Raw genomic sequence first — 20067 nt, 5'->3', positions numbered from 1 at the left:
GGAACTCTGGAGGGTATTATGCTAAGTGAAATAAGTCAATCAGAAAAAGACAATTATCATATGGTTTCACTCATATGTAGAATATAAGAAATAGTGCAGAGGATCAGAGGGGAAGGAGGGAAAACTGAATGGGAAGAAATCGGAGAGGGAGACGAACCATGAGAGACTCTTAACTCCAGGAAACAAACTGAGGGTTGTGGAAAGGGAGGTGGGTGGAGGAATGGGGTAACCGGGTGATGGGTATTAAGGAGGGCACGTGATGTGATGAACACTGGGTGTTATACACAACTAATGAATCACTGAACACTACATCAAAAACAAATGATGTACTATATGTTGGCTAATTGAATTTAAATTAAAAAAAAAAAGAAAAGTCTTTTCCCTACAGTTCAGTTACTGAGAGATATAACTGTTTATTTTATATTTTTGCTAAGTACAGTGCTAAGTCACTGTTATTTTAAGTTGCATTTCCCTGACTACTGTTTTAAGCACTTTTTCCCTTTTTGAGTCAATAAATATTAATGAATGCCTACAGTGTGCCAGGTTTTATGCTAGGCAATGGGAATACAGAGATGAATAAAAGACAGGTCCTTTTCCTCCAGGCTAGTCATAGAGGGAGATATTAAAGAAATACATGAGCATATAATTATAAATTATGATTAAGTGCTATAAAAAAAGCACAGGGTGTTATGAGAGGGAATAAAATAAGGAAACTGTTCGGGACTGGGTGGACAGGAAAGGCTTCTTTGAAGAAATGACATTTAAGCTGTGGACTCTGAAGAAAAGGTACTTAAGTATCTTTCCTTATGAGTTACAGTAGTCATCTGGACTTGCTCTTCTGTGAATTGTCAGTTTTTTAGATATTGCTCATTTTTCTAAAATGCTGTCTTTTTTCTTAATGTATATGTGCTATTTGATATTACAGGTAATAAAAAAATTTTCCCCCAATCAACTGTTTCTCTATAGACTTTATAGTAACTTTGGTATACAGAAGTGTTTAATTTTTATACAGTTAAAAAGGTCTGTCTCTTACAGGTTTATTATTTCTTGTCTCTATAGGATGGCTTATCCTCCCTTTAGGTTGTAACTGTAATCGAGGTTTCCTTCTAATTTTTTTTATTGTTTTAAGAAATCCTCAGAATTTCTTTAAAAAATAAAGGCCCAACTCTATTTGTTTCCAGATGGCCATCCAGTTTCCCTGACACCAATTATAAAACAATTCAATCTTTTTTTTTTTAAAGATTTGTTTATTTGACAGAGACACAGCAAGAGAGGGAACACAAGCAGGGGGAGTGGGAGAGGGAGAAGCAGACTCCCTGCTGAGCAGGGAGCCCGATGTGGGGCTCGATCCCAGGACCCTGGGATCATGATCTGAGCCGAAGGCAGACGCTTAATGACTGAGCCACCCAGGCGCCCCTAAAACAATTCAATCTTAATGAACTAAAATGTTACTTAATATATTTCAGCTTCCTCTTAGAGGCAGTATGTCCCATAGTTTTCAAGGGGCAGGCCCTGGAGCCAGCCACACTGTTTATATTCAAACCCCAGCCCCACTATTTACAGCTGGCTGACCTTGGGCAAATCACTTAACGTCTGAAACTTAAAAATGTCCAAATCAGAATTCTTATAATAAGATGGCTATTAGATGTGGCACAGAGCTTCTGAATAAGCAGGAGGACATAGGATTCTGGACTTGGGTATTTAGAGCCATGTGACCAGATGTGGTCACATGATTGAATAAAGCCGCCATTGTAGAAAGACACAACTTGTGTGTGTGTCTTCATAGCGTGCTCATGACATTCGGTTACAAAGGTGGTGTGAGAAGCCAACCATGTCAGTGCTGCCTACTAGGTATCAAGTAAAAAAGACAAGAGAAATGATTACTCGGTTGACAAGGTGGGGGTATTTGTGACTCCGACGAGCTGTTTCAGTGAAATGGCAGGGAAGAAAGCCTAACTAGGTGTGTTAAATAGAGTGGAACAATAGAATAAACACAGTTCTCGGTTCTCCCCACGCCAAACCTGTGGTACTAAAACAGTTATTTTAAAAATTTAGATTCTGGAGCTCATATCACTAAGACTCCATGTACTCTTCTATGTTTTTATATCTATATAAATACAATATAGGAAAGATATGGGTTTTTTTTTCTTTTTTTTTAAGATTTTACTTATTTATCAGAGAGAAAAGAGAGCACAAACAGGGGAAGCAGCAGACAGAGGAAGAAGCAGGCTCCCCGCTGAGCAGGGAGCCCGATGTGGAACTCAATCCCACGACCCTGGGATCATGACCTGAGCTGAAGGCAGAGGCTTGACCAACTGGGCCACCCAGGTATCCCAGGAAAGATATGTTTTTTTTTAACTACAAAGCCCAAAACACAAAAATTTACTTTTGAACAAATTTGAGAACGTACAAAAAATGAAATATCAAAATAACAGAACTTGTGTGCCTCAGTTCTGTTGTAATAGTAAATATAAAAATCTTAAAAGAATACACTACACTTTAAAATTAAATGATCATGGGCGCCTAGGTGGCTCAGTTGGTTAAGCGACTGCCTTCAGCTCAGGTCATGATCCTGGAGTCCTGGGATCAAGTCCCACATCGGGCTCCCTGCTCAGCAGGGAGTCTGCTTCTCCCTCTGACCCTCTTCCCTCTCATGCTCTCTATCTCTCATTCTCTCTGTCTCCCAAATAAATAAAATCTTTAAAAAAAATTAAATGATCATAATACAGGAAAGAATAACTATAACACAGGAAAGAATACAGGAAAAACAATATTCTTTTATCATTATGGAAAGCAGTAGGAGATAATAGTTGTTTGCAAATCTAGCTATGCACCAGAATTCTTTGGGGGCTTGTTAAAAAATAGCTTCAAGGGCCTACTCTAGGACACACTGAGTCCCAGACCTCACAGAATTCCGACGAAACCAGTCAAACACTTACAACAATGAAGTAGGTAAGACTCAAGAGTTTTGCCACTTGCTTATCTCTAAGCAGGTAGTACTGAGAAGCAGGAAAATCTGCTGGAGGAGACTCAACTAGATTCCCCATTCTATTCAAGAATGGCAGAGAGAAGGATAAATTCTAAGTTAACAAATATTTATTGAGGACCTGACATGACCTGGCGCTATGGTAGGTACTGCAGTAACGCTCCATGATCTGTTCCCTTATGGAGCTTATGAACCGGTTGAGAAATTAAGACAATGAGCAAATAAATATGAATTGACAAATTAATTTACTGAGATGTTATTTTATGTTTTGTTCTAATATTATGGGAAAGCAAGGTGTTTTTTTTCTTGTCCTTTCCAAGGAATCTTACACAGTGAGAGATCCAGATCCTGAGAGGTTTTCTTTTGCAAATTCAAAAATAAAAGTTGTAAATCCTGAAAACCATCCAGGATTATATCTGAATGAGAGGAAAGCAATCAGTTGTATATTTGCCAAGAGATATTACAATCACATCAAAGACTTGATCAGCATTACTAATAGTAATGCAAATGATTCTCGCCCATAGAAATGAAAATTATGGAAGTGGCAATGCAGTTGATTGATGACCTACATATATGTATGTTTTTTTAATTCTCCTTGAACTGGCTGTAACATATTACTGATTCTGTCATTTATTAATGAGTGAAATAAAATCTTTGTCCCATGTTTGTTTTATATTTGTATGAGTCATGTTTTTATCTTTAAAAAAAGTATTCTTAAACATGTTATATCTTCTTGTCTAAGTCCTTTTTAGTTCAAAGATGCCTCTATATTTTTTAAGAGAAAAATTCCACATTAATAATTATATTCTAACATACACTTTATTAATGTGCAGTTTGTAGCAAAGCTAAATTATTGTATTTAAGTCGATTCTTTTTTTGTCAGTTTGTTAAGCGCATAACTGTTAAAATGTTTACCTTTGGTGCACCATCCTTTTGTATCCCTACATCGTTAGTGGCAACTCCTTTTACACTGCTATCTTCATGAAAAAGTACCTAAAATGAAAACATATTTGGTTATCACCTTAGAGGATTCATAACCAACCTGAAAAGAAGCAATAGATATTTAAGAAAGTGAACATGTTCTCCAGATTACAGAAATAACAGGTTTTAACATGTTTAGGCAAAAAAAAGAGACATGTTTTAAAGATACTCCCTTCGAGAGTATAAAAGAACATAGCTCGAACAGTTGGAAATGAAAGAAATGCCACAACCTTGATGAAGAAGAAAAGGGGGAAGCTACTACAGAGGTCACTAAAGAAGCCAGTGAGAATAAACAAAGAGCTCTGAAGAGATCAGGTATCAAAAACATGTATACAGACCCTGAAATCAGGGCCTCTAACAAATGAAGACCATCAGTGTTGGGTGGGAAGACAATAGTGTCAGGAAAGCCTCTGTTCCAAATGAGCTGAGATGCACCCCCCCAAAAAAAAACCAAAGGAAAGGAAACAACAAAACAAAACACAAAGAGGTTCAAGATAGTCCAAAGGTGATTAAAGTTTATTTCCGGAGCAAGCAGGATTGGCGAAAACTGGTCAAAATTGTAATTCTGAGGATGAGAAATAGTAATATTCTATAATTCTTACTTAGTTTCTGTTTCCTCTCCGGAGGAAAATGCCCTTTAGATAGGAAGTACAAAATATAGGTTAGACATAGGAGTGGAAAGGTAAAGCAAGGATTAGCAGCAATGGAGATGAAAAGAAAAACATAAACCTTTTATTTCATACCCTGAAAATGAATCAACAGTATAATGTGGCTTTGAACTAAAACTGAAGTCTGGCTCAGAGTACAAAGAAACCTGACAAACCTGACATTAATCTATTGATGATGATCTTTAAGGGACTGAGGAAAAGAGGAGAGTTAATGAGACTGTGTGTGTATGGTGTGTGTGTGTGTGTGTGTTTGTGTGTGTGTGTACACAAAAACTGAAAATCATAGATTCTATAAACCACCTACTTGTGATTTTGATATTAATCCTAGTCAAGAACATTTTAACCAGGAGAAATGAAAAACCCACACTTGCGTCCAAAAACCCAAATGTATGTATGTATGTATACACACACACACACACACACACATATATGTATATGTGTGTGTGAGTTGGGAAAACAAAAATTAGTATTAGCAGCAAGTATAATACAGGGACCTATGTGTTTTATTTGACTTACATATTGTAAGCGTAAAAACAAATAAAAAATTTTTTTGAATTTTCCCTGAGGCCCAAACCAAAAAACCTCCCCCTCCTGTCAATTCTTCCAATCATTTCCTTTAGAAAAGTTAATTGTAGACCCTTTCTTTGTCTCTCTGAGATATAGGAATGTTTTTAAAAGTTTTATTTAAGACTCTTGCCAGATCTGCACCTCAGAAACGTGTTTCCCAGGGGCCTCGGAGACATTTTTGAAATGTGAACACCAAAAAGAATGGTGTCCTGTTTTCCTGTCACCATAGGAGTCTGGGCTAGGTGCTTGGCTCCAAGTTGTGACTTCCTGCTTGTCAAAAAATTACAAGAAGTTTTATTTTTTTCTCTCGATAAAGACAACTAACTTGTATGTAATGGATTGTATCTGTGTGGCTATGTAAGAGGGTAAGATTTCTTTCTGTCTTGGCAATCTCCCTAGCAGAGTGCCTGTGACATGCACTGCAGTCCTGGTTTAATGCTTACTAAATAATAAAACTTTTTAATAATTTATAGAGGTGATTTTTCTGGGTTGGCAGGAGATTTTATTTTTAATCATTTCCCCAATAATACTTAATGAGAGTTAACTCTATGATACGTGTGCCAAAAGAGTTATTTGGAGAGAATTAACAGAACAGTTTCTAGAGTGAAGAAAGCAAGAGCCCTGCTCTACACTAGGCTTGAAGTAGTTTTTTCATTCTGGATGCCACTTTATAAAGGGCATAAAAAGGCAATGCATTCAGAGTGCACTGAGAATACTGAAGGAACTCAAACTAATGTAACATCATGGCTGAAAGAACTGATAATATTTAACCTAGGAACGAAAACAACAGCAGAGTGAAAGTGGGGAAGAAGAGAGTGGGGCATAATTATAATTGGAAAACTGTCCTTGGAAGAGGGCATTGATTCGTTCTATGTAGTGTAAAAAAGAAGATATATTTCCATTCAATAGAAGAAAGAGAATATTATCAACAATCCAAACGTCAGATAGAGATGATCTCATCCCCGATGATGGTGTTCAGTCATAAAAGACAATCACATGATATATATGCCTACAAGATCAGGAATTCAAGTACTCTTTGGATTAGATCTTTCCAAGATTCCTTCTAATCTTACAATTCTAAAATCCTATGGGTTTCTAAAATATTTATTTACCTCTGTACCATTTTTGGTTTATATTCAAAAGAAAAAGAGATTATTTCCCAGAAATATTAAAAACAAAATACAACTATACAAACCTCAGCAGCAGCATAACCAGGGTATACTTCAACACCAAGGGCTTCTGCTTGTTCTCCCATCCAGCTCACTAAATGTCCCAAGCGTACAATGTAATTGCCATGATTATTCATTGGAAGACCTACAAATACATGCTTAATTTACCAATCTGACATTTTATCGGTAAAACAACTCAAAAACATAAATACTTAATTTAAAAATTCTAAGCAATGTGTAATTTCTGTGTAAATATACACATCATCCTATGGTCATAATTTCACTTATATTCTACAGCTTTGGCATAGAGTTCTAAGTATTAAATTAAAAAACCATTACAACACTACATTAAAATTCTGGGTTGCCTTACAAGGCTATCTCAATTCTTCTAGACTGGAAGACGAACTAGGTTCTAGTCCTGTTTTACTACAAGCTAGCTATATAACTTTGGGTCAGTCCTTCAAATCTCCGAGCATCAGTTTTCTCATCTGTAAAAAGAAAAGATTTCACCAGATGAAATGTGGTTCCCTCCAGGTACAGAATTCTATGAGTCTACACATATTTATCATACCTTACCTGGAAGAATTGGCACAGGAATTCTGTATTTCTCTGTTAAAATTCCAAATCTGTCTTCTGTTACAGGAGTGTTAAGTGGAGCCTAAAAACAAAAGAAGGAAAGAGAAGGAAGTTTTTAGTTCATATTCGTAACGGTAAATACAAATAATAAAAAAACTGTGTCAAAAGGGAAGGTGAACTACTCTCCTCACTTTTCTCTCATCATTTCCTTTAGAAAACTTGGAACTGCAAATCCTCTTTGTCTCTTTGAGATGTATGGGAACCTTTTTAGAATCTAAATAAACCAGTTTTATATGCCAGAAATCTTTCTTGGGGGCCTTGGAGATATCTTGGACATGGCTTCCTGTCTCCCTGTCTCTGTGGGAGTTTAGCCTAGGTGCTTGCTCCAAGTTGTAACTTCCTGCTTGATGAAAACATAAGAGAAGTTTTATTTTTCCTTTGGATACAGACAATTAACAGGTGTGTCATGGATTGTACCTGCTCAGTTATATAGGGCTCTGAAAACCTTTTTCTATTGCAACTGCTATGTCAATAATAATTCAATAATATCTATTTTTGGTATAATATTGAAAAGAGAAAGTTAATTAGATATAATTAAAGTATTTCTAGTTTAAAGGATCTTGGCATTTTAGAAAGAAGAGCATAGATGAAACTTTGGGAATTCAATTTACTCCATCTAGAAATAAATAAAGAAATCATGTAGTTTTTGACCTTTACAAAGTATATTCACAGGTAGTGAATATTCTAACCTTGGCAGGCATAACATAACCCATTTTACAGAAGAAAAAGCTAAGATATGTAACGTGTAAGATTTTAACCAAAGCCATACAAATTATGAAAGCAGTAAAATTAACATTCAGTTCTCGGCATATCATACCAGTGCCTTTTCTTCTTAGGTTATGAGAGGCCATATTAATTTATTCTTTAGAACATATGATTAGATTATCCTCTTTGGTTTTAGATATTACAATGTCCCAGGAAATTTACATAAAACTTTATTAAGAACAATGATATAAACACCTATGGAACAAGTTAGGAAATACTCTCAAAATCAAAATGCTGTGTTTTATTTGGTACAAATATTCTAGTATCTTCTCAAGCTAAGACCTTCTCATATATCCAGTACATAAATACAACATGTAGAAGACATTACACGAGTATATGAGTTAATATCTTAAAATTATAAGTATAGTTGATACGATTCAATTTTTTGGCTCTTTTTAAGTTAAAAAATGCGTATCTATAACAATCCTTTAAGAGACAGAATTACATAAAAAGGGTTTTCCATCTTCTAGTAGTTTGGAACTAGAGATACGATAAAGATTACATTTTGTATAAAAACCAGTTTGTCATACTCCCTTTTCCTTCCAGTCTGGGAATAATTCTTCAAAAGCACGTGGATCAAGGCAAGCCCCTGAGAGAGTGTGAGCTCCTATTTGAGCAGCTTTCTCTACTAGACACACACGGATGTCCTTTTCATGTTTAGTAGCCAACTGCTTTAGACGAACAGCTGCAGAGAGTCCTGCAGGGCCTGCGCCAACTATAACTACATCCGCTTCTTCTGCAAACCTCTCCATGTTCACTCCTGGGAGGAAAAAATGATTTAAAAAATACATGAAAATTCTGGGATGACTATAATCTGTTAAAATGACTAATCACAAACTGGGTTAAAACACTCACTATGCTTTAGAGCATTTATAGAAATTGCCCTTCTGCTTTGTATGAGAATTATACTAAATATATTAATTAGATGTTCTCTTAGGTTCTGATCCTGTGTATATCTTATCTTTGCTTCCATAAACCAACTTTTGGCTTTGAGATTTACTACTACAAACTACGCAGATATTTTCTTATCTCAGCATCAATATGTAATAGATTGGGCAAAGCTATGAAATATTACTAGATGACTTTATATTATCATGAAAAATATTTCCACAAAATGATACAAAGTCTCTAGAGAAGCCTCAACACTTCTAGGGAAATTATTACTTACCTTCCCATCGCTTGTCCTTATCCCGGGGGTAAACAGTATAGTGGGTAGTAACTCGAGGTACAACAGAAGTTGAAGACCATCTTGTATGACACAGAGGTAGATAATTTTTCTTAATTTTTAAGGCATGAAAGCACTGATATGCTGCACAAAAATTATAAACATTAGTATCATTTTTTTCAATTGGCTTCCCTCGGAGTAGACTAAAAAAACCATTTTTTTTAAAGGAAAAAATTCTAGGATTGGGAATCAGATTTGGTTTAATTTTCTAATAATTAGCCTTAAGACCTTAAATCATTACCCTCTCTAGGTTTCAGTCTCCTCACCCAGAAAAAGGTCACTAGATGATCTCTAAGGTACCTTTTCGATCTAAAATTGTATGACTCCAGGAGACGTCTTATATTTGGAAATTTGTATTTATCGTCTCACCATATCAACACTGCAGACAGTGAATAGTTAGATCTATGCTGTTGAGCCATTAGTTGTGATATGACCTGAAATATACTGTACTATTTCCTAGATGAACAACTTAGCTTCTTCTCATAAAGCAATGTTTTCAAACTATATTTAAAAAGTATCTAATAAACTAACTTATTCAGTTTAGCTCATATCAAGCTTAACCTATAAATAGGATGACCAGAAAATTTATCAACCAAACTGGGTACTTTTTTTTAAAAAAAAAAAGACTTATTTGTCAGAGAGAGAAAGCGTGTGCACACAAGCAGGGAGAAGAGCAGGCAGGGGGAGAAGCAGGCTCCCTGCTGAGCAGGGAGCCTGATATGGGACTTGATCCCAGGACCCTGGGATCATGACCTGAGCCGGAGGCAGACGCTTAACCGACCGAGCCACCTAGGCTTCCCTAAACTGGATACTTTTGAGAGTAAAAATGGGCAGTATTAATGACTATGCTGGGACAATGTGGGCAAGCTGGGTTTTATGGTCAGCTTTTTAAAAAACTGACTCTCCCATATGGCAATATCTGTACATATTCATCAAGTTAGCAAATAGAAATAAACAGAAATGTGCAAAGATTTATCTGCAATAATGTTCATTAAACCTCTGTTTTCCTTAAACCTTCAATTCTACTTCTTCCTTCTCCTATCTGAAGCAGACACCCTAACACACCAAACATAATAGAAAGAAGCAATTAAGTGGGAACTTTACTATTTCCTTGGCAAGAACCTCTAAAGTAATCTGTATTTGTGTCCACTCTGTTCATTTTCTCAGGTTATAACAGATATCTTTTCACTTAGATTACTGATGATGAGGCTTATCCCTCCCATTTTCATAGGGACATCCCTCCATCTGAAGCCTTAGCTTTCACCTGTATCTTTAATTTCTGTCTCCTTTCTGTGGTACTCTTCTCCTTGATACATCTATCCCATTATATTAAAAAAAAAAGGACAGAGAATACTCCCTTGGAAATAGCCCTGACAGATATAAAAACTTATATTTGGACTTACAGTAATTAAAAGTCTGTTATAGGAGAAGGGATAGAATAATCAAAGGAAAGGAAAGGAATAAAGAGTTCAGAAATAGAATACACATAAGGATTTGGTGTATGCTAAAAATACCATTTCTAATCAGGGAGAAGAAAGGGTTACTCATTAAATGGTCAAAGATAGGGAGAAATTCATTTGCAAAAACGTATACCTTTCTCTTCCTATCAAAATGAATTCCATTTGGTCTATGGTTTTAACAGAAAAAGTCAAAGTATAAAAGATTATGTTGCCATGTCCACAGATTATTTGTTTCTCCACTTTTGAGTGTGGACTGCAATTAGTGACTAGCTTCCAACAAGTAGAGTACAAAAGGGAAAAATATTAATTTTACAGTGGAGAAATATAGCAGACCCTTTAATCAAATGATCAAGTTTAACATTACTGGCAATAAGACATGTTGGTATCACACGCTCCCTGATAGGATAAGAAGGGCTTTTTACTTCTGTGGCATACTTCCCCAAAATCTGTATCCTCAGTTTAAACATGAGAAATCATCAGACAAATTCAGATTGAGGGACATTCTACAAAATGCCTGGCTAGTATATATATTGAAAGTAGCAAGGTCATGAGAGACAAGAAAAGATACATGTCATTACACATTTGTCAAATATACATAAAATGCACAATATAGAGAGTGAATTCTAATATAAACCATGGACTTGAACAATGATGTATCAAAACTGGCTCACCAATTGTAACAAATGTACCACACCAATGCCAGATGTTAAAAGGGAATGGGGGAAAGTTACATGGAAACTGTATTTTCTGCTCAACTTTTCTTTAAACCTAAAACTGCCAAAAAATTAAGTTTATTAATTAAAAACAAAACAAACAAATACAAAAGGGCAACATGGAAAAAGACAGTGGTTAAGTGCATAGGTTTTGGAGTCTGTCTACACTGTGTCTGAATTCATTAACAGTAATGAAACCTTCAGCAAGTAATTTTAACTCTCATCCCATCTGGGTGGCTCAGTTGGTTAAGCGACTGCCTTCGGCTCAGGCCGTGATCCTGGAGTCCCGGGATCGAGTCCTGCATCGGGCTCCCAGCTCAGCGGGGAGTCTGCTTCCCCCTCTGACCCTCATGATCTCTCTATCTCATTCTCTCTCTCAAATAAATAAATAAAATCTTAAAAAAAAAAACAAAAACAAAGGAGACCATCAATTCTAAAGTCTATGGTCAATTTTGTCTTGGAAATATTATGGTACAGGATCTAGTATAACTCTTACACAAAACAAGTGGCCAATACATATTTGATAACTAGATAGGTATCTTCCTAGTTACATTTTTCACTGTAATTTAGGAACCTGCAAATCTCTGGTGTAATTTCCAAAAACTAACCTGGGTTATAGAACAGTAAAAATAATGAGGCCTTTCCTCGTTTTTAACTTGTCTCTTATAATGAAGCATGTATCTGTAAATGAACAAGTTTCTAAACATGGACTATAACAAATAATTAGTAAAGATCAACAAAAACTTTTGCATGGATTTGAAATGTAAAATGTAATAAAATTTACATTTTAATGGATATACTGAACAGCTAAGAATTTTCAATTATAATATCACACCTTATCCTTCATGACCTTATGAAAATTGTGGGGCAGCTACAATGCCCATTTACAGTAGATACATATGAATTCAGACGATCCCACCCAGGCTCTCAATCCTTCGAACACCAGTCAAGCTCTGAGACTACAATTGGATTTGAAATGATTTGTGAAGTAATGGAAACTGAGCTGTGATGAAAACAAGATTTTTCTTTCTTTCTTTTTTCTGATTAAATGGAGAGATAACAGCCTGGCATAGGCTAGTTATTCTTTAGCACCTAATTGCAGAATTAACATATTTTTATGTTTTACTCTTTCCAATAAAATAATTTTTTAAAGCAAAAATCTGGCATCAGACATCAATAATTAAAGATTATGATGAATGTAGGAAGGGAAGAGATTCAGAGTAGCTGAACTCTAAGCTAAAGGCTTTTAAACACTAAAAAAATCTGTTTTTGATAATCTTATAGTGGCAAGGAAACTAGTTTTCTCTACTTGCAAAGGCATACTGAAAATTATAGTATCGGGAATAATTTTTTAATTTTTAGGTAACCTTTCACATATCCTAAGTCTTGAAAAAATGTACATAAGGCACATAAATAAAGATATTATAGGAGAATTCAGTTCTAGAGTTCAAATATAGCATTATCATCATTCAAAAGAATATTTATTAAATAATTTGTACTATTATTAAAAGATATTAAAATCTTTGTCTTATGATGAATTGTAGTTTAGTGTGTAGAAGTTATCATTTGCTGCTGAAAACTGATGATCTGGTATCAGATAAAAGTAATTCTACTGCTTATACAGCTAGTTATTTTCTTGAAAATATTTGGAACTTGGTAGTTTGATTTCCCCCACGGGATAAAAATTAAAAAGTCACAACCTTTACTCCCTTTCTGAAAACAATCTGATATTCCACTTTGGATATTTGAACAATTAGGCACCTTGGCTGAATTTTAGTAGAGAAGGTCAAAAAGTCCATTGAACTCTTAACATCACCATATCAAAGTCACACTGCCAACCCATTTGTGTCCATCTCTTTGTTGCCAGTAGTGTTAACACTGAGCTATGCAAATGGCAATGATTTAAGTATCCCTGGAAAATGGAAATGCTAATTTTGGTGAAATGTAATTAACACTTGGTCCAAGAATGATTTCAGCTAAATTAGGCAATAGGGCAGATAGCATCTGACTACTTTGATATTTCACAAAACATAAAGTGTTATCTACACATTAGTGTAGTAATACATGCGCAAGTATCAGTAACTTTAAATAAAATTCTAATTTAACATATGGTGGCCAAATCTGACAAATTTCTACTTTCATGAAATATACATAAGAACATCCTTGAATTTGCAATATGTATACTTGTTTATTCTATAAACAAAAATTAAAAAAACTAAACCAAAAAAAACCAAGCCAAATGTGACAAAATGCAAGGTCCTGTAGTGAATCTTTTTGAATTTTTAAACTTTCAAGTAAAACAAAACAAAGACCATCCAACTGCATTATTATTTTTGCTTAAGAGAAAGGGAAGTAATGAGGTATTTTCACAAGTCATTGTGATGGTTCTAGGAGCACCCATAACACGATAAGCCTCTAACGTTAATTTTAGACCTTGCAGAAAAACTCCTGGCTCCAAATATAATCTGGTGACTCGGGTAGCGCATATGGATGTTAATCATGCTGTGACTAGGATGGATGGTTGCAAAGACGAAAGTCAGGGCACAACCAAGAAGAAAAACTGTGCAAGTATTATTTTATCCATTTCCAACAATGCAACAGAAAACACCCGAGCTTTGGGATAAGAGTTAGGGCCAGGATTTGGAAGATTCAGCTCGGGACTCCACCGGAGGGCCGTGTTGATAAGTTTCCTCCGCCCGTGACCTTTAGCCTAGTTGTCAATTCTTCCAATGGGGGCAACTCTAGGGGGAGAAATCTAGGGTCCACTGCCAGGTGTAGACAGCGTGACTTTTACCCGAGTTTAACCTGAGGACGTCAGGAGAGCAGGTGAAGAAAGGTGGGTGCCTAGATCCCCCCAGGTGCAGCCCTGTCCGTTTCGCCCTAACTCCTCGCCCTTCCTCCACTTATCCCCGCCCGGAGTTCCCTCTCACCCGGGCAGGACAGCTTGGCTAGCGGCACCAACATATTCACTGGTCCCAGGACTGTCGGTGGGACACAACGGAGGGGCTGTCTGTGGCTCTCCGCGGGTGCTGGACCTCTAGGCCGCGGGGGGCGCCATCACCTGCCGAAAAAGACAAACACCTCCACTGAAGTTTGCCTCCCAGCTCTGCCCAAGGCTTCGGCTTCATGGTGCTCCCGCCTCTTTCTCGCTCTGCGCCGGCGCTGCACATGACGCTACAGCCAGCAGAGACATCCGGGTCACGTTCCGAAAGAGGAAAAGGAAAGGGACTCCAAGTCCCAGCACGATCCCGGCTTCAGGCTGAAGATTGGTTCTCCGTTTGCGTCTCACCAAGGGGTGGTGAGGACGCGGGAGTGCAGGTGAGAGAGACCCACAGATCCCGTGGTATACGCGCGCATCAAAAGTAGTGGGAGGGGGAGCGACGCATACAGCATTCTGGGAGTTGTAGTCCTCTACTCAAGCGCCTTCTGAGCCTGACTGGAGTTTTGCGCAGGAACGATGAACCGCCCAAGGTGATTGGCTGTCCCGAAAACATGACTAGTATTCGCGGACTTGGGCAGAGACCCGCAAGGAGACTGGGCGGGACTTCAGGCGGGAGGAGGCGGGGCTTCTGGGTGCTGGGCGCGAGCAGTTTGAAAGACAGTTGGTGTTGGTTCGGCTGCTAAGGTCCGATTTCGCAGTACCTGCCCTGCTCAATGGCAGACCCTGAGGAGGTGCGAATTTCTTCGCCGCCCCCGCCGCCTCCTTCCTCTCCCTCGTCTTCAGACGCTTCGTCAGCATCTTCCCCCGGCGTTCCAGTGAGTTTGGGCTGGCCAGTTGCGAGCAGGAGCAGCGGCCGAACGGTGGACCCTCTGGAGGAAGTAGAGCTGCAGATTGGAGACGTGAGTGTCGCTCGACCGGTCTCGGAGCCGCGTCCCCACTCGGCCCTTGTTGGAAGACAGACCGTTGCTGTGCAAGGGAGGGAAGGACCAGGAATCCGCATCTCGCCCTTCTGCCCCCTGAGGGTGTGGGCTGGGGGGGTGGGTAGGTAAACCGGAGACCCGAGGCCCCTTGTCCACCATCCCTGAAGACTCCGCCTTTAGAATTAGTGTTGAGGAGTCAGGGGTTATCCCTCCATCCGCCCCACCCCTCACTGTTTTCTTTTTGTCTCGCCTTCTGGTTTCAATCATCCTCTGTAACCTGAAACCACGCAGCTTTGCTGCGCCGACGCGTGCTGGCGGTGTCTGCCCTCTATTCCTCCTCCTTGTCTGTTGGTGCTTAGGAACAGGCTGTGATTTCTTTTCGTGGGTCTTAAGATCCCGCTGCTCTAGTTGGCCACCTGCCAGAGCCAGCTGGCAATGCTGTGATTGCCTGTCTCAGGCTTGCTTCGCGCTGCACCCATTTGGTGGGGTTTGCTTAAGGCGCTTGTAGTCCAGATTGGTTTCATGAACGGCTAGGTCAAAGGCCCCTCCCTATGACGGCTGGAGTGCAGAGTATGGTTTCTGTTGAATCTCGAATTCCACTGCCACACGCACGCGCACACACACACACAGACCCACACACCCACCCACACCCACCCAGAGGAGTTTCAGTATATAAGGACTCTTGGGTGAGTCAAGTGAATGAGGTATGTAGGATGTAATCTTCCTGGGAGAAGTTTGTGGAACAGACCCTCCTGTGCAGATTGGAAACTGGGTAATGAACTCGATTATCTCTCATTGCTTAATAAGTATTTTTTTTAAAAAGATAACTAAAGTGCTGATACAGCTTCTGCTTTTGTTGAACAAGACTGGCATCAAGAGAATATGTAGAATGGACTGCTGATAGGTTATCTAGAAACAGTGTTATTTTATATTCTAGGTGAAGAAAACATTTGAGTAAGAAGTGAATTCCACGAAGAGTTGGATATTTTCTGTGTGCTGCTTTTGTTTGTTTTGATTTTGTTGATGTTATTTGTCCCTTCAGAGTATCTGTTCTTTGGTCTATACATTTTCATGGTCTATATAGTGTTCACAGATAAAATTAGTGGGACAATGCTCTTGTTACCTAGATATCAGTGAGTTGTTTATGATGAAATCCTTCAGATACTGGTATCTGGTACTTAGTGTCAAGGGATCCAAGTCCTCTTTTTGAGCTAAATGAGTCTAGTGTATTTTCTTTCTTTTTTTTTTCTATTTAAAGATTTTGTGTTTTTGTGTTTGTTTGTGTGTTTGTTTGTTTTAAGCAATCTCTACACCCAGCATGGGGCTTGAACTCACAATGCTGAGATCAAAAGTCACTTGCTCTCTATGACTGAGCCAGCCAGGTGCCCCTGGTGTATTTTAAGTTAAAAAAAAAAAAGTACTGACTTTAAGTTAAAAAAAAAAAAGGCTGGTGCATAATGGGTATCTTCCCAGCAGACGTATTTCCTCAACGCTTACTTCATACTAAATAATTTCTTTGGTTCTCTGAAAAAGCTAGTGTTTCAATTTGAAGATTTCTTTACTTTTATGGAAAATAAGTTGGGCATGGAAGTCAAGGTTTTAAGCTATTTTTAGATTATTTATAAAATGAGATGAAAATCTGAAAGATAAACTTATATTGTTTGACTCTTTTTCTTTTTTTAATTTCAGGCAGCATTTTCACTAACCAAACTTCTTGAAGCCACATCTGTAGTATCAGCTCAAGTAGAAGAGCTTGCCTTCAAATGTACAGAAAATGCACGTTTCCTTAAAACATGGCGGGACCTCTTGAAAGAAGGCTATGATTCTTTGAAACCTGACAACTGATTTGGCTGTGTAATACATACTTCCTCATTTATGATGTTTGAACATGTACCATAAGTATCAGGTTGTCTCCAGCAGTTCTGTGTATTCAGAATGAAAATTTCTGAGTGGTTTTCTCACTTTTGTGGAAAGCAGAATACCGATGCTATTTTGATGCTGGCCACTATTTATCTTTAAATACTTTCTGTCCTCTAAACTTTCATAGACTCTTTCATGAAAGTTAATTTCATCAGTAGATAATGTTAATAATGCTACAGTGTGATCAAACTGAAAGGCTACACTTCCTGGGCCATTGGACTCTCTTTGGCAGATTTGGCAGAAAGTATAATGAAGAATCTTAGGCGGGTGTATCCAATTTCCACCATGATTAAGGGTCTCTATGGAATTAAAGATGATGTCTTCCTTAGTGTCCCTTGCATCCTGGGACAGAATGGAATTTCCGATTTTGTGAAGGTGACTCTGACTCCTGAGGAGGAGGCCCTTTGAAGAAGAGTGCAGATACACTTTGGGGGATCCAAAAGGAGCTGCAGTTTTAAAGTTTTCTAATGTACCACTTCACTGTCTAGACTACAACAGGATTTTAGTTGGAGGTTATGTATATTGTCCTTATTATCTGATCTGTTATTCAAGTAATATTGAAATGGCCTAAGAAAAAACATCAGTTTCCTAAAGTTCCAAATAGGAATGGTTCACCAAACCCTGCAGCTGTATCCTGATGCTGGATGATACCTGTCTTTGTAGCCCTAAATTGGTTAACGTAAGTTAGCCCCATTGTCTCAGAGGCTCCACTGCCAGTACTGCAGAGCTGCGGGTGCTCTGCACACCGGATGTGTGTTTACTGTGTGTTATGTCACTTCGGGTTCCTTCCCCCAACACCCGACATGCCTAGTCCATCTTTTCCAGTCAGTCACGTCCTGGGATCCAATGTATAAATTCAATATTGCATGTATTGTGCATAACTGTCCTAAAGGATCTTATTTTGTGTACCATATATGTCAGAATATAGTGTACATGGCCATATAATGTAAAAAGACAATGCAACCAACTATCTTAAGTGTCATACCAACTAAAATACCAAATAAATTTTGAACAGTGACTCTTTTTTGAAAAAAAAAAATGTTACCAATAGGAAAAAACAGGTAGACCATTATTCTATTTGATTTCCAAGAAGATACCAAGAATGCCAGAGTTTGAAGTTGAGCTTCATTTTCTGGACCAAGGGAAGTAACTCTAAGGTTACCAGTGTTGGCCCAGCTCCACTAGGCCAACTTCACTGGAACTAGAGATTGTGTCTTCTTTATCTTCGGCACCTAGAACAATGACAGTGTCACACAACCAGTAAATGTTTGTTGAATAAAAGAGTTGACAATACAATTAAAAGCTGTCTTTTCTTCCTGTTTTTTAGTGTGAAAATTGTAACTTTTTCTAAAAAGTATTTTAATCAGAACCTCACTGACTTGAAGGAAAACATTCTTTTTATGGGAATTTGAAATTTAACTGATGACAACTTTTTAAAATATATGATAAATACTTTCTTTTCTTTTTGATGCTTTTTAAAAAGCTTTTACTTCAGAAAATAAAAGCCTGTCTGGAAAGAATGTATATATATATATATTTTTTTTTTTTTTCTCCCTGTTTATTTCTCAGGTTAATTGCTTTGTGATGTTGTATGTTCAATTGTTCTCTTTAAAGTGCCTTATCAAAATTATGGCTCTGTACTATTACTCTTTGAACTTTGCACATAACAATTCTAAATTCTAAATATAATTATTCTAAAGATACTTTGTTTTTAATGCATCAAATTTAAATGATGTGATTGGTTTCATATTATTTGCCTTTAATGACAATGTTCTACTTTACTTGTCCCATATCTCTTTTTGTTGGTTTATGTCATATGTGTCAGTGATTAAGCCAACTAGTTCTCCATAACTTATAGACATCTTTGATATGGATCTTAATTCTTTTGTAGATATGGAGATGTGTACAGAACTATATTCTAAAGCTCTACAGTGGGGTTATAAAAGGGGACAAATAGGTGGACAAAGAATTGTTTAGTATATTAAGTCATAGTTCTTGATTAATTTTTTTAAGTTAAAAATAACACATATGGTGTGTTTATACCAAAGAGATACTTATTTTGATATTAGAAAAATATTTTTATGTGTCATCAGAAGTGCAGTTTTTTAAAATGTACAGAAATAAAAGTGTTCAAAGCAAATTTTATTTCCATTTCTTTGGGTTCATTATTTTAAAACTTTTATTGAAATATTTCAAGCATAAGAGTAAAATATTAGAGGATATATTCCCACCATGCAGATTTAATAAATGTTAGTATTTGGCTATACTTTCTTCGGATCTACATATGTTTGTAAATGTTAGATACATTTGAAACTTTTGTTACCTTTTTGATCCCATCCCTTCCTCTCTCCCAGAGGTAAACCATTGTCCTAGAAGTGGTGTATATTCTAGTTTATGTTCTTATATTTTTAATGCATATGTATGTTTTCAAAGCACTACAAAATACTGTTTTGTGTATGTGGCAGCTAGCCTCCAGAGGGCCATAATAGTCTGCATCCTGGTATTCATGCCCTGTATAGTTTCACACATTGAAGAGTGCTGACTTGTATAATTACTAGGAGATTGAGGAAACGCAGTGTGTGATTTCTGAGGCCATACCTTTGTCCGTTTTTCTATTATGTTTTGTCTTTCCCTTATCAATTTGTAGGTATTACATATTTGAATACTAAGTAATGATCTGTTATCTATGTTTCAACTATCTTTTGTAGTTTGTGATTTATCTTTATATTTGTGGAGTTTTGTGAAATAAATGGTTTTAATTTTAATGAAAATCTTACCAATTTTTCATAAAAGTGCTTTCTGGGTCTTTTGGAAATGTCATAAAGATACCCTCCTTTACATCGTTCCAAAAGTTAAATTTTTGTTTTTAATGTTTAGGTGTTTAATCCATCTGAATTTTGCTTATGGTGTGATTTTGGGATCTTGTTTATTTTTGTATGTGTATTGGTGTTCCTCCAAGTATCAGTATTTTCAAATGCTCCCTCTGTTATTCAGTTACCATATAAGTGCTTGGTTCTGAGCTCATTATTCTATTCTGATCTATTTGCTTAACCCTATGCTAAGATTCCCTATAACTTTTGTTATAACTTTATCATAAGTACGATATGTACTACTTT

General features: G+C 37.2%; 2 protein-coding genes across 4 annotated transcripts in view; one reads left to right on the top strand and one right to left on the bottom strand.

The window, feature by feature from the left end:
* Window positions 1-14304, bottom strand: part of ETFDH (electron transfer flavoprotein dehydrogenase) — a 27962-nt gene extending 13658 nt beyond the window's left edge. The window contains exons 1-6 of one of the 2 annotated variants that reach the window (XM_073892420.1): window positions 14101-14304; window positions 8941-9020; window positions 8303-8532; window positions 6948-7029; window positions 6398-6516; window positions 3902-3979 (exon numbers count right to left, since the gene is read on the bottom strand). In XM_073892420.1, the coding sequence (XP_073748521.1) occupies window positions 3902-3979; window positions 6398-6516; window positions 6948-7029; window positions 8303-8524 (501 nt within the window). In that variant the 5' untranslated portion in view covers window positions 8525-8532; window positions 8941-9020; window positions 14101-14304. Of the gene's footprint in view, window positions 1-3901; window positions 3980-6397; window positions 6517-6947; window positions 7030-8302; window positions 8533-8940; window positions 9082-14100 lie in introns of both variants that reach the window. The other variant, XM_025874377.2, reaches the window with a different exon arrangement.
* CUNH4orf46 (chromosome unknown C4orf46 homolog) lies at window positions 14297-20067 on the top strand. 2 transcript variants are annotated; one of them, XM_025874381.2, is made up of 2 exons: window positions 14297-14488; window positions 16721-20067. In XM_025874381.2, exons 1-2 carry the CDS (start codon window positions 14297-14299, stop codon window positions 16874-16876), a joined length of 348 nt encoding a protein of 115 aa, XP_025730166.2. In that variant the 3' UTR covers window positions 16877-20067. The 2 variants fall into 2 exon arrangements, with proteins under 2 accessions (XP_025730166.2, XP_025730164.2); XM_025874379.2 differs by lacking the exon at window positions 14297-14488 and adding an exon at window positions 14497-15010.

This window comes from Callorhinus ursinus, unplaced genomic scaffold, assembly GCF_003265705.2.
Source record: "Callorhinus ursinus isolate GAN/ISIS: 27379988/994484 unplaced genomic scaffold, GSC_fseal_2.0 scaffold4, whole genome shotgun sequence".
NCBI classification, from domain to species: Eukaryota; Metazoa; Chordata; class Mammalia; order Carnivora; family Otariidae; genus Callorhinus; species Callorhinus ursinus.
This window is presented reverse-complemented; position numbering and strand designations above follow the sequence as displayed.

Bases quoted from the DNA above. Each gene is read 5' to 3' on its own strand.
- CUNH4orf46 (XM_025874381.2), top strand. From the start codon at position 14,297: ATGGTGCTCCCGCCTCTTTCTCGCTCTGCGCCGGCGCTGCACATGACG. The intron at 14,489-16,720 runs GTGAGAGAGACC...TTTTAATTTCAG, and splicing joins GTGAGGACGCGGGAGTGCAG to GCAGCATTTTCACTAACCAA.